Below are 17,969 nucleotides of genomic sequence, written 5' to 3' on the forward strand. Positions count from 1 at the left end.
TGGTTTTGAAAATGTACTTTTTGGTGCTTCTTCCAAACCATCTGAGATCTGTTCAAACACTTGTGTTTTGTTCTGAAAAGATTTAACACATGAAAAGAAGGAACAGTTGTTTTTCTAGTCCTCTCATCTTCCCTTCATCATTTTCTTACTTGAAGAATCCAAATCTCCTCCCAACATAAATGGAAGCAAACTAGGTTTAAACATTTGAAAAGATATAAAGATTTATTAAATGAATCCAGATTTGACAGGTATTACATTAAATTAAACAGCAATAAAGTTTTACTAGGGTTTATGTACAGATCACAGTGATTTTCATTGTGCAATGAGGGCTGACTTTGTAACTTTGAACAGTACTTACACATGTGAGCTACAACAAGCAACCAGCCAACACACAACATTAGCCCAAGTTAACCTTGCAAGTTGAGCAGTCCAAACGGATTATGCAGCACACAAATGCCTGCTACCACTATCACTACTTACTACACAACAGAGTATTTATAAAGCAGTCAAGGTTTGCCATAGAAAAGTGCAAAACATGGGAAGTCTGTACACAGTACAGTACAAAAAGGATTCATGCTACAGTCATTGAAAGCTGAAAAATAATTCTATAGCATAGGAAGCACTGCATCACAACTCTTCTGAATGGCAAGCAGATGGGCTGAGGAACAGCCGTATCTTCATTGCTTTCAAAACTGCAAAATCCCTGTTCATCCATTTAAACATAGTTTAGTACCTATATTTGATCCATAACAATGACTTTCTACAGTGGAAGATCACATTAGTTAAAGCTCAGTAGCACACATATTCATTGATCAAGCTAATTTACAGGAAAATCTACAGCATGTTCTTCATTGAAATCATGAAGCATTTATATCATTTGGTTACAAGGCAATTGAGTTTACAATTCATGTTTATCGCTTCAAACCTCAGATTGGGCAATTAAAAATATATATATATAAAACTCAAAAATAAAGGTTGTTTTTTTAATGCTTAATATTCTTGTTCACTGATGTAGAATACCAAAGGCCTGTGGGCTCTCTCGCAAGACAACAGTCCTTATGCAACAGTCTATACGCAGAAGTACACATTAACAGAAAGAATCGAAATGAACTTCAGAGAACACCCTACTTGAATAGGAACTGAAAAAATGTTCTAGTCTTCTTAAAAAAAAATCCATAAATCCAGAGTTCTTAGTGCAGTATTTACCTGCATGAGCACTCAGACAGAACTACATTAGTGGGCCATGAAGTCCCAGTAAAGACTTAATATAAAGCTGACTCACTTGTGCAAATAAATGAAACGGCCAGGTAATAACACCTCATTAAGTCCAGGACTGTAGAGAAAATAACTGATCACTTAAAATAATGATTCAAAAATGTTTTGGTTTTATTTTTCAGTTCAGGATTTTAATTTAAAAAAATTGAAAGCAGTTTTGTACTAGAAAGCATGCCGACGAGGTCAGTAGTTAGGTGTATGTACACATGGCTCGGAAACAATGTAAAGTCAATGGATTATCATTATTATTAATATTGTATTCACTTCCTTAGTCTCTATCATAATGAGTGTCAGTGCATCCACTGCCAGCAATGGCTAAGATTCATAAAAAGAAAATCCACTATCTCCTGTTGTTCAAGCATTCCAAACTTTAACCACCACTGTGGCAAATTATTCAAATTCAACTTCATTTCCTCAGATCTGAAGACACACAGCAGCTTTGAAATTTGAAGAAAAATCCTATATTTAGCACACTTTCTTGTTGCAGTATGCAAATTTTTCAATAAGAAATTGATGTTGTAGTATTCAGAGTCCATAAAATACCATAAGCTTGCACATCAAGAAAACTCCCGAACTGTTTGCTCCCCCTTAGACAAAGTAAGCTGTATTTTATGTGTTTCAGTTTTTCCAGTTGATTTAGAATAACAACTTCCACAGATAAAAAAATTAATCTGGCCCACTATATTTGTAAGAGAATAAGGTACTTACACTAGGTCAAAACTGTAATTTCCTACGCATTGTCCTGTATTTCATTATACATTCCTACACAATATTTATTGAGTGGCAGCTGTGGCCATCAACTTGCATTGATTGCATCACGACAGTTTTCTGATATCCCAGAATTATCATTTTGAAATATCCTGATTTTGTTACACATTGTGCATTTTTGCAAAGAGTTATACAATCTACACTTGGCTTTATGAAGAAATAATCTAATACCCTAGAAATTACAGGTTCACAGCAGCACTTCTGTATTGTTTAAACAAAAAAAATGGAGGTCACTTTTCCACAAGGAGACCCCAATAACAGATCTGCCATAAAATGATAAATATGATAATTTCAGAAAAAATTTGGTATAAATATGGTAATTTCACTAGAAGTTATCTAAACCCACAACATCCTATAGACTGTAATTGCTTTTTGTAACTGAAGCACTTCAAAATCAACTCTCTTATATTAACACAAGTATCACAATATGTAACATGAAAAAAAAACCTGAAAAAAGAGATTCTGACTAGTATACAATCTACCTTCATGTTTCTGTGCATTCATATACATAGATACATACATGTGCACGTACTGATATTCAGTGCTACTTAAAATGAAGCAATATTGCAAATACTTCCAAAACACAGTGTGCTCAAGCTGCTAGAAAGATGTTAGCACAGGATTAAAAAAAAGACTCTGTGCATCTAAGGTTTGAACTCTGTACATACAAAATTGCTGGCAGCAGGTACTAGGACATCTTCAAAAAAGGGGGAGCAGAAAAATAAGGCTATACTATATATTCAGTCTTCCCTCTGATATTCTGTAGTGCCCAGCATTCAACAACTATTTCACCAATGAAAAAGATCTGTTACAGCTCATGCTTTATACTTGGAGAAGACAACAAGCTTGAGAGGGAACATCTACTGTCAGAGTCAGTTAAAGCTCTTTTATCATTATGCACTGACTTGCATGTTTACAAACAGTTTTCATGTGAGGAATCTCATTTCAGACAGTGTATAACCACTCAAAATTCTGGTTTGCAAAGAGACACAGTTGTAACAGAACTTCATAAATTAGCCATTAAGATGCATCTTAACAATAAAACATGCCCTTGTCTTTCTGCTTTCAAGTACTATGGTTGTAAGTGTGAGGCATTGGAAATTTTAGGTACAAATCTTTTTTAAAACTTAATTATTTTTATTTTTTACAAAGAATTATAAAATGTATATAAGATGATGAAAAACTCATTTATCCTTTTTAAGACTTTTATTCCTAAAGAACTTCTTGAAAAACATTATTTGAAAAATAAAAATCATAGACTCTGCAAAGTACAAAAATTTACATCTTTGCACAATTCCTGTGCTTTAGTTGTACTGTATTCATTATATACATATATACTAATTTGTGCTTTTTATTACACAAGTTTAGTATAAACTTATAAAATTAAGTCTATGAGTTAACTATGCAAAAAGGGTCTGGGAATAGCAGGAAACTTAACCATAAGTTAAAAAAAAATCGTAAAAATATCTTTTTAGTTAGTCTACTTAAGAGCAGACTATCATTATTACAATTTACTAACGTCCAATGTTTACAGCAAAAATTATTCCTGCCTGCCTCCATCTTTTTAGACATTTACTATATATTAATACACATATCTGAATGCAGTATCATTCTTAGTCACAAAGAAAATCTTCATTTATATCTGAACTCCATTATTCTTCAGACTTGCTCTTAGCACTTCAATTTCCTTCCAGTTTCTAAGACAAAAGAAATAACACAAAACTCAAGGTGTAGTATTTGAACTCAGTAACAAGTATCAACCTATCACAGTTATAAAAGAGAATATCCAGGGTACAGAATTAATCTGACAATCTTATTTCTCTAAAGTCTGCATTCTTCATTGAAAAACCTTACAACTAACAACTATCACATTTCCTTATCAGTCAAATCAATCTAGGTATTTCTTTTTAACACACTATTTTAAAAGATTTAAGGACAGAAGAACTTAAATTTATCTGTATGCATATAACTCTTCATCACTGTAGAAAACCAAAGCGTCTGAGATTAGTGATCTTTGTCACTCCGTAATGCATTATCAATCAGAAAATGTAATTTCTGCATGTGGCTCGCACTCACAGATCTGCCATGTTTTCAAGAGCACTCTTGACTTTGGACATACCTTGTCCAGTGTAGATGTTACATTCAGAAGTTCTTGAAAATTTCTAGATCTTTAGGAGGTACTGGAGGTGTCTTGTTCCAGTCATCTTCAGGATAAGCTTCAAAATTGGAAGTATCTCCATCATTGGATACTTTGGGCACTATGGGAGGCTAGTCAGAACAAGCACAACAAAAATGTTAGTAGTTTCCTCAATGAGCTCCTCTCCATCATAATAAAGCAGAAATTCTGTAAAAGATCTGTTAAACAAATGGAGTACAGATTTACAGTTCACCTTTTCCCTAATAATGAATGGCATGAGAGAAGCTTGCAGCAACACATACATATTCCCACACTTTGTCAACTTTACAGTTAAATATTGTGGTTAAAAGTCACTTAGATAATTAATACACTTAATGCAGACACCTATTTTATTGAGCACTAGTTTTAGCTGCTTTGCAGACTGAAGGTAACTACTGCAAAAAATTACAACTAAACATGTTATTACAACCAGGCACATGTTACCACAGCATAATATGCCACTCTTCTTCATTCCTCTCCTCTTCCGCGGCCTATGAACAAAAAGGTGTGTAATCATATTAGGCTCTTTTCAACTAAGAATCTCCAGAGCAGCATGGGAAATTGCTTCCATATTGAAGGAAAAAAGCCTCCTCTTTGCGCTGCTTTCAAACAGATTGATTGCTTTCAAAGAGGTTGAAATTACTTACTTCTGTCTACCTACTATGATTTTTCCTAACCTAGCAATAAATTCAAGCAGGTAAAGAAATTGCTTCACCATAACTCATTTCACAAGGATGGCTATAAAAGAAGCTTAATTCAAATGGATTGGTTTTATGAAACTTGAAGGTGCTAAGAGAATTATCTGTTTTCTATTTGTTTTCTCAGAGAATCCTTTCAATTTCTAGTATTGCTCATCAGCTTCACAGTACCTGTAGTTTCAAGTCGTCTTAAATCTAATATTGAGATTACTCTGCACTTCTGGTCACAGACAGTGAGGTAAAGATGCTTTCATGAACGTTTCACTAATTGCAGGTGTTAATGAAGGGCAAAACCCTTTCTCTTCTCAAGGGACATTCATCTCTCTATCCTTTTCTCAGCAATTGAGAGCTTACCTATCGTGCTGAGTCCAACAGAACACTTTAGAATAAGAAAACCTTATGAACGATCACTGAACTGGCTTAAAGTTAATACCACAGACGGAACTATAAAGTTGTAACTGTAAATGTTATTCTGCATCTCCTCAAAAAGATAAAAGTCTGGCTTACACTAGCTCATGAGATTTTATCTGATCTTTTGGGCTTCTCAAAATGATGTCATCATCAGTAGGTTTTCAATGGGAAAGCACAGGTCCCTGTAAGATAGTACTTCTACCCTTCAGCCAAAAGCAGAGTCCTAATTTTGTGTCTGGCAGTCACAGTAAAACTGCCCAGATGCTGAAGAAAATGTGCAGAATCTGCTCTGCCCCAAAGAACTGTCTGCTCCACTGTGAGCAGCGTCTGGTACCCCTCCTCCCCAAAACAGTTTTGTTAAGTGTCACACAGAAAGAGAAAACAAAAGAAAAGAGAGAAAGGATGATTAATGAAATGATTTTCTCTCTTTCAACCATTACTATTATTTATATGATATTCATATTTAAGACCTTATTAGGACCATGAAACAATGCATCATTTGTACAATAGACAAATTAATGCTTTTTACAGGGGAAAAGGGAGCATCATGTGTATTATTTCATATTTTTAATCTCTTCAACAGTATGAAATTGTGAAACAAATTCTGAAGAATATAGCTGCCTCTAGAAATAATCAAGTAAAATTCTGATCCACTTCACATCCCTACTCTAAGGTTTCATTAAGTAGCATCTCATCTTCTAAGAACTTAATGTAACCATCACAAAGATTAAGAAACAAGTTTTGTATTCATAATAATCTGAATGCTACAGTAACTCTTTTAAAATTTATTTTTAAAATAAAAATGCCATGCAAAGGATGTTTGGACCCAAGACTTTTGATTGTACATCTAATGATAATTTTTTAATACTATTTGATTTTTATTGCTTTGGTTGTCATAAACTTCAGAATTTATATACTTATAAAACAGGTTATTATCCAGTTTATGTTCTTTGCAGGTTTCAATAAACAGATGTGACTGCATTACAATGCATATACATAAAACATCAGCTGGGTGCAGTAATGATTAAAAATAAAACAAACCCACACATTTGAAACACTGTAAACTTATTTTTCTTAAAGAGAAAAGTCACTACAGCTTTGTATTACATGTTGTTTACAAGAATATGTCAAGAACATTTTAATCTCATCTTCTTTTTTTTGCAAGAATTCAAGGTATACCTGGAAATTAAGTGGAAGAAACTAATGCAAAGAAAAGATAAACAAAGGTTTAATTGGTACTTGATTGACTGCATATGGCAACTCAATCTCTGTTACAGAAAATCACTGCTGTAAGGAACTGTACAAGTTAGAACTCTGAGGAAGGAAAGAAAGAAGGCAGTTTTACTTCCAAAGGACTTTAAAAAGCATTTTGCAATGTTGATAGCTTTTGCAAACATCTGCCCTCATGCAATACTAGAATTCAGTGCTGTTAAAAAGTATGTTAGAATTACATTCATAAATCCTTCTCTTTCACCTTCCCTATTCCTCCTATTCCCATATGCATTACATTTTATTAAAACATTTACCTGAATTGAACTTGGCACAACAATTTAAAGCTCACAGTAAAATACTTCCATAAATGTAAGGACAAGGAAAAAAAGAAAATAAAGTAAAATCAAACCAACAAACTACCAAGCCCCTCCACTTCCCCAAATAAAAATCCACTTACGACAAGTAATCACTTACAAAACGCTAAACCTGTAAACTAAATTTTGCATTAACTAATCAGCTTCAGCAAACTAAAGCAGGGATTTATTTTAGACATTTCGTATATAGACAAAAATGCAAACAGACATTCATACAACTAACTCTGCATTGCAAAAGAGCAAATATGCCTTTAATTATTAAGTGTGTGTATAGGCATGTGGTCATACACACACAAACACACAGATGCAACAGCCAACACGCCTTCAACAGATCAGCTTAAATGAACAATGATTTCTCCTTGTGATGTCTATACAGTATTTGCAGAATGTACCTTTAGTCTCCTTTGAGGTACAGCATCCCAGTCTATAGACCTGAACCATCGATGTCTCTTCACATCATCTGCTCCATTCTTTAAGGAAAGAAATCAAAATAACTATTTTGTAAGCTACATGTAAGCCAAACCATGTATTTCATTACAAGAACTGTGATATCAAAGCAGACTAACAGTCTATCCTTTTTTCTTTTTTCCAGGTGATAATCATTAAAAGATTCTAAAGGATAAATTCATAGTGTTAATTCCCTAGCAGTTCCTGAGTTCCAGCAATAAAATCCAAGTATTTTTGATTTGGGGTTTGTTCGGGCTTTTTTAGCGCTCTTCTGACACAAGGGAGATCAAGAACAGGCTTTAAAGTACTCACAAAACCATTCACTACAGTCCTATTTACTTCTGTTTTCTCCAACATTTTAGACAATGCCTTTTATTCAGATATACTTTCTAATTCTTGCACAAGGAAAAAATAACTGGCAGTTGATGGTGTTTAAATAAAAATAATGTCTAGGGAGCACATAGTTTTTTCAAATATTTCAGTTGTTTAATGCTAACAGCAAGAGGTTCTCAGTACTGTTATGAAAGTAAATATATTAAAACATTTGTTTTCATTTTAGATACACAGTTAAAGGTGTATTTGCCTTGTAATGATTACTCTCTCTGGGTTGCCTGTTTTGATTACGTATGTAGGGAACAAAAATGTATCTTTTTTTCATGATTAAGCTTCTTTCAAGCACAGACTCATTCTCAAGGCATTAAGCACCAGGGAAAAACATCTGGCTCTCTGTCTCAGGCCTGATCACAGCACAGCACTCAAGCTTATGGCACATACAGCTCCACAAAATGAAGTGTAACACACATTTGGGTTTTTTCAGGTTTATGTGGAGTGGAACTATCCATGTTCATATCCAATGAGGCATCAAGGAGAACAGTATCACCTACTTCCCTCAAAAGCAGATCTGACTCAATGCTTCACCAGAAAATGTCCAATGGGATTCACATCTTTTTAAACCAATTATGATCGTGGAAAAGGATCAGACAAGTCTGACCTACTGCTCCCACCCCAAAATCTGCTTTTAATTAGAACTGGTTTTGATTTAGGCATTTCAGTCAATTGTAGGGAAAACCCCAAAACAAACCTAAGCAACCACAGACTAAAAAAATCCCAAAACAACACAAAAACCAGCCAAACACATTTCCCAAAACCCATGTTTGAGTAAGTCAAGATTTGCTTCTGTTCTTGTTTTCCTTCAAAACTGTCCAAAAATATACAAGTTTTCACTTTGAGTGAACTTTGAGTTTATAAATTTTCAGCTTAAGAAATCCTCCTGAAAAACACTAGGATTTCAAAACATAAGAAAAACATTATTTCCTGTTTTTTCTTACCAGTCTAAGTTTGTGCCATAAAAGGCTCCAAAAGAAAACACTGGACAGCTGGTTAAAGCATTTATACTTTCATCAATATTTTAAGAAAACCCTGGATGATTGTGCACCTTTTACCTTCCTCACCTATGTTTACCATGTGCTTTGGGCCAAAAAGAAAACCTCTAACATTCCTTGCCCAGAGAAATAAAAATTTTAGATGTCTCTAAAGAAATGAAAGGTTAAACAAGCTAATTTCAGTATCTATTGTCTTTGTAAATCTGTTCAGATTAGGGTAAATAATTCTTCCTGGTGGAAGAGTATTTGACTGTTCTTATCAGCCCCACCAAGACAATGAACAGGTATCATGGTACTACAACAATCCTTATACTCCTAAAAATAATTTTTAAACTTCAAATTTGGTTAGTGCTCCTTCTGGGATTAACACTTCCACAAAAAAGAACCAAATGAGCTGGCACCCTGTACTACAGGACTTAATACCAAGTTTCTGGTCTAATCTCGCTTTTCAAATTAATGAAGGGAGTGATGGTGGGGGTGGTGCTGAGGACTGAGGGAAACCATCATGAAGGATAGCATTAATCCAAATAGGAGAATGATTTTCAGAAAAACAGAAATACACAGGTTAAACTTTGCATTTAGGATTGCATAACCAAAGTAATGTATGGGAAAATGTATGTGTTTCATGCTTATAAAAACAAAAACTTTATGAAGAGCTGGTCTACATATTTCCTACAGAATTCTTTCAACCTCGTTCTGCGTTACACATAAGATTTTACACTGACCTTCATATTTCCTAGTCGTCTTGTTCTGTCAACCACAAGCAGCTTCTTAATAAGGTCTCTGAAGTAAAGAAAACATGTTCTCTGTTAAACAGAAGTAATTTATATTTGACCGTCATACAAGTGTTACAGAATACAACATACTTCCCTTTGACCCATTCATTTCCTCATCTTTTAGGATATTTAAGAGTAAGCAATAAAAAAGAATCTAACAGAATTCTTGCAAATTGCTTTTAAACTCTTTCAAGAAACAAAGTAAAAAAACTCTCTCTCCTCCCCTGCCCCTTGCCAAGTAGCAAGCACCATTTATTTCTTTGTATTTTTGTATTTTGCTGGGCATTCCAAATCTCAAAATGGATCTCCTATCTGTTTGTTAGAACTCAACACTAATATATATTAAAAACGCAGATAAAACTGCACCCTCATCTTTATGCTAAATATCCAGGGAAACCATGGAAGAGTTAGTCATCTGCTTTAAACTAGTATCATCTATAATTTCATTGAAAACAAAAAGCCTCATCGAGATACTGGTTCATTCAACAGATCTACATTACACGAAATCAATATTTCAAAGGACTAACAGACATAAAACTCTTCCATTTTAATAGCAAAGTTCTTCAAATATTAAGGCCCAAACAACTATAACAAACCAAAAGTATCATAATTTATGGAATTAGCTTGATTACTTATGAGTTGAAAAAAAAATATGGCTTCGTATTTCCATAAGCAGTTATGTTTTATCTCAAAGATTATTTTGTTAGTTAATTTTAGAAAAATGGCATTCTGGTCTAATTGCATAAAGTACCAATGACAAGAAAGAACGAAAGTTCAACCATCCTTATTTCTACAATCTTACATAGTCCTGAGAGATGACATACTGCATGAAATGCTGGGGATTACAGAATATGGCTAGTTCCAATTTTAAACAATATGAAAGGTTAAAAAAAAAGTCAACCGTTTTATTTACATAAAAGAACACAAACATAACAATGACACACCAGACTCTTTCCATCCTTATCTGTAACATCTACTATCCCCCCCCAAACAGCATTGTGTCACCTATCCCTGAAATCACAAAAATGTATGCAGAAAGAACACATGAACTGAATGTGCTAGACTGTTTAAAAAGCTGTTGCATTTTGCAGGAATACAATTCTAAAATTCAACTGGAAGAATATTCAATTACCAGATACATGAATAAAAAAGTCCATGTAGAAAGCAATTTTTAAAACTCTCATGATTATTCCAGACAATCAATATTTGAATTAGATTAAATCTAATTAAATGTGACCAACTCCTTTTACAGTCACCTTCACAGAAATATCCCTTTCTACTTCACAAAAAAGACCATTCCTTATGGAAGGGGCTACAAGGATGACTTTAAGCACACTTTAAAACAGAAGCAGGACTGAAAAGAAATCCAGAAACCCAAAAAAGACATTCACAGAGTTTATGACCAAAGATACTTTCCTGTTCCTATAAAACCAGACAACATTTCATGGATCATTCTTGGCTTCCTTCAAAAATTCATCACAGCACAGTTAAGGGATGAGCTTAAAGATGATTCTTGCTGCGTTGGACAGAAGAAATATCCATTGAATTGAAACAAATAATAGATGGTTTAGTACTTCTTTACTACACTGGTTCAAAAAAATAATTTAAAAATTATCTTGTTACAATTAATTCAATAGATATGTTGCTGTATGTATTTGGAGAATCAAATTCTACATGAAGGTCTCTCCAGACAAATAATCACTAAAATGCTGTTCCAGTGACATTTCATTTGGAGTTTTCCAAAACTGGCTTTTCAAAGACAAATTTATAAAAGCAATAAGAAAGATTTACATCCATGAAGCAGGTGGGAAAGCAGAAGTGGTACAAATTCAGAAAGTAAAAAGTGCGGGTGATAGGGGGTAGGTGAGTAAAATAATGTCAATGCCCGTAAGCTCAAGCAGTACATATACCTAGGGAGAGAAGAGTTCAGAAAGGGAAATAATTTTGCTGCCTCAGAACAAAGAGTTAAAATACTGTATAGCACTAATACTTCAGAAACTGTCTAGGTGTGACAGGACCCAAGATAGTCTTCTTTCTGGCTGAAATACAGACTTATTGGGAGAAGAGAGAGAAAACAAAGAGGCTAAAAACGTAAGGTAAGAAGAAGACTGCCTTCACTGGACAAAATAATCCTGGCACTTGCTTTAAGTTAATGATGCAGATATGTTCAAAGATTACCCAGTTTTGCATATTGTGGTTTAAAAGAAGGAAGAAGGGTTGAGGGCCAAGACATTGTGCTCACAACTCACTGCAGAAAGCAAGTGAAGCCACAGAAACAGTGTGGCCAGCAGGACAGGACAGTGATTGTCCCCCCATACTTGTCACTGGTGAGGCCACGCCTAGCGTTCTCATGTACAGTTCTGGGCCACTCACTTCCAGAAAGACATTGAGATGCTGGAGTGTGTCCAGAGAAGGGGAATGGTGAAGGGTCTGGAGGATAAGCCCTGTGAGGAGTGGCTGAGAGAGCTGGGCTTGTTTAGCCTGGAGAAAAGGAGGCTCAGGGGTGACCTTACCAGTCTCTGTAACTTCTTTCACTATATTAGATGGGTTGTTACTGATGATAACCTAATTTGAGGTGTTCCAGCTTCTGGTCACAATATTATACTTCAGTGCACAGAATACTACAAGAGATAACCAGTTTTCCTTCCAATACCAATTGGATTAGGAAGACCAGACAATGAGACTACACTAAACTGGAAACAGCGTAGAGCTACTAAGAGAAAACTGTTACAAAGAGACAAAAATATGAGACACTCGTCAGCCTAAGGGGAGGCAGACATGCTTCATTCACTGCACCCAATGATTCAGTGGAGGCTTTAAAAAAAAAAAAAAAAAAAAAGCCCTTCTCAAACGATTAGTTTTGCTTTTATCTGTTTACCCATTTGTGACAGTAAGCAAGTGCCTAACAAAACATCATGAACGATTAACATGTAAAATAAATTCCTGTCTTCAATCCCTCATTCATTCACTCAATTATCTCTGGTTCTTAAGAGAAACTTCATGTTTATAATTGCATTTCTTCTGTTTTAATGTTTACTAAAAATTATTTCAGTTATGGATTTTTTAAATAGAAAAAAACATTTCATCTGCAATGTACTTTTAACAATTGCAAAATACTGAGAATTAAACACACATTATATGTATTTGTAATACTGCATATTGAATTGGGCCCCCACTATCATAAATTTAAGTTGGTTTTAGACTAGAACTTCTGAAGTACGAGAGTTCTTTAAAGTAATTATGTTGAGAATGATTTAAGTAGTATGTATCTATAGATAGAAACAGCTCAATGTTGTCTTCCTGCTCTTCTAATTTTTACTCAAATTACGTCCTTCGTATTTCTCCTCTTTACCTTCTTACAGTACAAGCCAATGAGGCTTGTACAAAGTGGAAGAGCATTTAATATCCCATAATACACAGAAAAGAGTCAGATACTATCTTAAAACTGTGCCACGACCTTGAAGTCTACCAGATATCTAAGTTTATTTGGACTGCAAGTGTAAATGTAATATAACATTTTCCAACATTATGTTTCAGAAAATCAGAATCTGAAATCAGGTCTTCTAAAAAGATTATTTAGGAACAGTGCTCAGGAGGTGTTTAGAATAGAAAAGAAAGTGTTGGGAGTTATGGACTTACTTTACATATAAATCCAAATGCCTCGGGAAATCTATTTTGCCAGCAAGAATCTTCTGATATATACCAAATGGATTGTCATCAAAAAATGGAGGAAACCTATTTTAATACAAAAAATTTTTAGGTATTAGAAAAAGAAATTCTAAAAATCTTATAAGCCATATTATGTTATAGCAATTCCCCTCAGAAATAATTGATTATATTTTTCTTTCTGGTAAGACACCACCAATCAAATACTATCTTGAAGAATAACATAAGGCTGCCATTGCAAAATAGAAAACATTTTTGTATGTAACACATTGAATGCAGAATTAAAATTTAAATATAACAATAGAATAGAAAAATATTAAATTGTTACATTAATGCAGTAAAAATATAATTTATGAAACAAATTTTCAGTGTTAAAAGTAAAAAATTATTTGCTTTTACCTCTAAAACCCAGGGATATACTCTCCAAAAGAGGACTACTATTTTTGACCTTATCCTGTAGTTACAGGCACATCCTTATTTACCAGTTTCTATCTAAAGTGTTAAAGAGTCTTTGCATTAATACATTATCCAGTTCAGTTATTTGTTGTACTTCTTGAATTCAAGTATGTTTTGCTAGATAAGGTGTTTGAAACAGACAGACTACTCACAACTCTCCAAGTGCAGCTGCCTTTCTGTGTGGGACAGATAAAGTTTTCATTTCACAATCCTCCCCACGATGAATAATAAATTAAGATGTAATTAAAATTCTACATTTATATTGTTTATGAAGTTCTTAATGAAGTTATGAGCTGACAGAGAGACTACTTCTTGTTGTACAGTTACAGTAAGAACTGTTTTCTGCTGTGCTTCCTTTTCCCGTATAGTACATCCCCCAAGTACTGCAAGAGGCTCAGGGTACATCAGTACAGCCAGCTGAGCCCAGGTGCCGACAGCTTTGAGTGTCAGTCATGTTCTTAAAAGTTACCACAGGAAACCTTCTAAGGGAATGGAATAACTCATTCACTAATCTCAGTCCTGCTTTGCCCTCTGTAACATGACTCAAACAACCCTCTTACTATGTTTCTGCCTCAAAATCCCTATAGAATTTAAAAAAAAACCCAGGTTTTGAGTGTTGATCATATTAATAACATCCAACCACTATTACAGTTTAATTAAAATATTTTCACATCTCCCTAATGTTTTATAATTACTTTCTCGGAGAACTTAACTGTGTGCATACACACACAAATGCAGTGCTTGTGGCTTTGGAAATCACTGGTAGCACAAAAACAAGGAGGAAAACAACATTTCCTCACTTCAGGCTATTTTTTAAATTTTATGGTACTCAAACTAGCTTATTCCTCAACAAGTACTATAGATTATATTCATTATATTTTCAGAAGTATTAATTTCTTCATTATTCAGCTGATGATCAAATGGATTAGCATTCCCTTTGAAATACTGCAAAATTCGTCCATGGAAAAAATCAAATCCCACCAGAATAATAAAGACAAGCTGTCTGTAGGCTTATGGAAAAAAAAAAAACAACCAGTAATAATTCAAAGCACTGAAAAGCATGACTAAACTATCTGGTTAGGGAAAGACTAAAGTACATTTCTTGCTGGTGTTCAGAAAGCCAGAATACCTTCTTTACAAAAAACTACTTCCCATCTAACTGGAAAGTGGAAGAATCTCATGAAGAATATTTGTGTTATTAAAAATTCCTGCTTTGACACTCAAGAACAAGGAAAACATGGTATGTATTTAACATACACAAGTTTTTCCCACACAAGAAAGACTATCATATAAAGTTTCTTTTTCAGTCAAGCAATATTAACATCCTTCACAGTCTCCACAGCAAGCTGACAAACTCAATTTTCTATTTGTTATTACCTATTAGAAACTATAAATGCATAAAGCAATTAGAATGATAACTTGTAACTACGTATTACAAAGCTGCCAGCTGCAGTAAGCAGATTACTCTACATGACTGAGGTGTGAAATCAAGAAGAATAGAAGTATACATATTTTTTTTCATATTTACATGCTTAAGTTGCTCTTTGCTTTCCCACTTTGAAAATCCAAAATTACTATGCCTAGAGTTCTTGAGAGAAATTTAAATCACACTTGGCTGTATAGCAATTTTATGGCAATTCTGCCTAAAGTGCATTTGAACTGTAGGCAAAATGGGAACAGCTTTGAAAGACTACAGAGTTTTCTTACGGACAAACCAAGTAACTTGATTTTGACGCTTTTTGTAAATGTCAACCTTCAACAGATTTCAGACAAAACAATGCAAGTATTGTGCTGGAAGCTACCTAATAAATCAACAAAAATCCCCTTGAGTTTCAGACTTTCTTCACACCACAACACAAACAGCTGCCTTCTTTTCACCAACGGAAGAGAAGCTACAAAAAATATCATCTCTGTAAATGGGAGAACGGCTGCAAACCATTCATTTTGTTAACTGAAGCATAACAGTGGCATGGACATGAGTCTCAAAGACAGTCTGAAGAACAGAAGTTGTAGAACCTCAAGGGGAAACACACAGGTCTGAGAATATGAAACTGCAGACAGGAACCACTACCTACCTAAAATGACAGACCAGCACATCACATATGACCAGCAAAGCAAAGACAAAAACCACAAAGCCCACATGAAACCACAAAATTCATATCAGCTGCATATCTGATAGCAGTACAATTACTAATATCTATACATATCTAATGTCAAATAACAAGTATATTTTTCTCTGCATTAAATTTTAACAGAACTCATTTACTCAAAATAAACAGATGTTCCAACTTGTGTATTGACAATTTGTTTAGCTTGTTTAGATTAATGCTATGAGCTTGGTGTTATTCATCTGTTAAGATTTTTTTCTCACCCTTGCTTCTCCCTGTTCTTTCCCTTTTCTGTGTCTTACTATGCTAAACCTAAATGGGACCTTGCCTTAAACCTAGTTTGTGCAGAATGAGAATTCCATGGGCCTCTGGAGATTAAGTTAGGGAAATAAGACACTGTAGAACAGGAAGGTGTGGGATTGTTTGTTTGTTTTTAGAGAGGCCATTTCCTTACATACACATCTACCAATTCTTTTCAATTGCTTTTGGGCTTCAGAGAAACTAACTTCAGGAAAAAACTATCAAATGTCTTACATTAATTTACTTGCAGACAGTAACTTAGTCTTGAAGTCAGGTTTTGTTCACCTTCAAATATTTTCAGATTCCTTAAATCTTCTTTGAATTTTGATGGATAAAGTTAACTAGGACTACTTCTGTAATAAAAGCCTTGATAGTAAATATCTAGCCACATCCTGAGTTGGTGAGGAAAAGGGCTTCAAAACACTATTGCCAAGAACAGCAAAAAGCTGATGAAATGCTAAAAGCATACACTCATTGTGACAACCATTCCATAATTCCTGCCCTCCTTTAACCCCCCCCCCCAAAAAAAAATCCTAAGAAAATAGTATCTATCTAGACGCCCATCTCAAAAAACCCAAAACAGACAAAAAAATCTCCAAACACAAACATCCCAAAAAACAAGCTTGTGTTAAGCCCCTGTCCCAGCTTTGGAAAACAACTGAATGCTACTGCGTTTTATTTTTTAGTGTTGGATGGAATCCCTATCCAAAGCAGCATTCAATCATTATGAAGAGCACGTCTATACAAGTACTGTAGTAAAAATCCTTAGAATATCACACACAGCAGACAGCTGCTCTGTCAATCAGTCTATATAAAACCTCACTTGCCTTTTAGAAAAGTGGAATCTATCTCTATTGGTTAAAAGTCTCTAAAGGCCAAAGTGTTCATATTAAGGCACCTCCTTCCCATCCCCCCCACCCTGAAATCCGGGTCTCATCCCTTGAGCCAGATGGCGTCAAGACACAGAAGACCCAACATAGAAACAATGGCAGCTGCTCCCTTTTTTTACGAACAATATATACCAGTCATATTTCAGCAGAATGTACAGCAGTCATACTTCAGTACCCTGCAGTCTTGAGGTCTCAATGACTCCAAATATCTTGCTTGATTACCCCCTGTAGTCAGTATGTTAACTTTGTAAACCATGTTTCTATTAGTGGTCTAGCAGAGAGAATCCCACCAACAACTCCTTAAGGCACGCAAATAAAAAAGGCCCAATATCCACTTACACTGCGACCACACAGACCTAACAGAGAGTGGTCCCACTGACACCCATAGCGGGAAGGTAAATCACAGCTGGGTGACTGCAGCACCTGCGCTCATATTACAGCACCAGACACTTTTATCTACAGTTTTCCTGCTGTCTAGGACTAAGATTAGTGGTAACAACCCTGCTGGGAATCTCTTGTTCCTTTCATCTCTCTGAGAAGGACTCTTTTGACCAACTTGGGCTGCTCACCTTACAGGGAGCAATGGAAGAAAGGTGAAGCCTCGTCTCTGTACAGATCAGCCTACATAAATAACCATTTTGTATCAGACCAGTCAGCCAAGCCTGCCTGGGTCAGCCAGCAACTATTATATATTTTTATTGCTTTTCTGTCCACAAATTGCCGTGAGAGTCAAAGTCAATACATATACAAGCCTTCAGGACACTAAGAAAGCAAGCAGTGAGTAGCAATGCTGTGCTGGGATAAAGTTGTGTTGCTATTGGGTGGACTTTACAGCAGTACACGCAGTGGATTAGTGCTCTGAAGTGACCACCCATCCGTCAGGGGAACTACTTGCTAAGGCAAACTTACAACCTTGTCCAAACACTGGAAGAGTCACCAAAGCCACTTTGAAATGACAGTACTGCATAGAGAAAAGGATGAATAAATCCAAGCAAGGACACTTGGTTCTGATCATTCTACAAGGCTGCAG

General features: G+C 35.0%; 1 protein-coding gene across 2 annotated transcripts in view; it reads right to left on the minus strand.

Annotated features, from left to right (window-relative positions):
• Positions 1-17,969, minus strand: part of PRKX (protein kinase X-linked) — a 60,795-nt gene that overhangs the window by 5,103 nt on the left and 37,723 nt on the right. The window contains exons 5-9 of one of the 2 annotated variants that reach the window (XM_032100578.1): positions 13,159-13,254; positions 9,469-9,526; positions 7,307-7,384; positions 4,163-4,311; positions 196-3,740 (exon numbers count right to left, since the gene is read on the minus strand). In XM_032100578.1, the coding sequence (XP_031956469.1) occupies positions 4,186-4,311; positions 7,307-7,384; positions 9,469-9,526; positions 13,159-13,254 (358 nt within the window). In that variant the 3' untranslated portion in view covers positions 196-3,740; positions 4,163-4,185. Of the gene's footprint in view, positions 1-195; positions 3,741-4,162; positions 4,312-7,306; positions 7,385-9,468; positions 9,527-13,158; positions 13,255-17,969 lie in introns of those variants that run through there. The other variant, XM_032100579.1, reaches the window with a different exon arrangement.

The sequence above is a fragment of the Corvus moneduloides genome, chromosome 2 (genome assembly GCF_009650955.1).
Source record: "Corvus moneduloides isolate bCorMon1 chromosome 2, bCorMon1.pri, whole genome shotgun sequence".
NCBI lineage: Eukaryota > Metazoa > Chordata > Aves > Passeriformes > Corvidae > Corvus > Corvus moneduloides.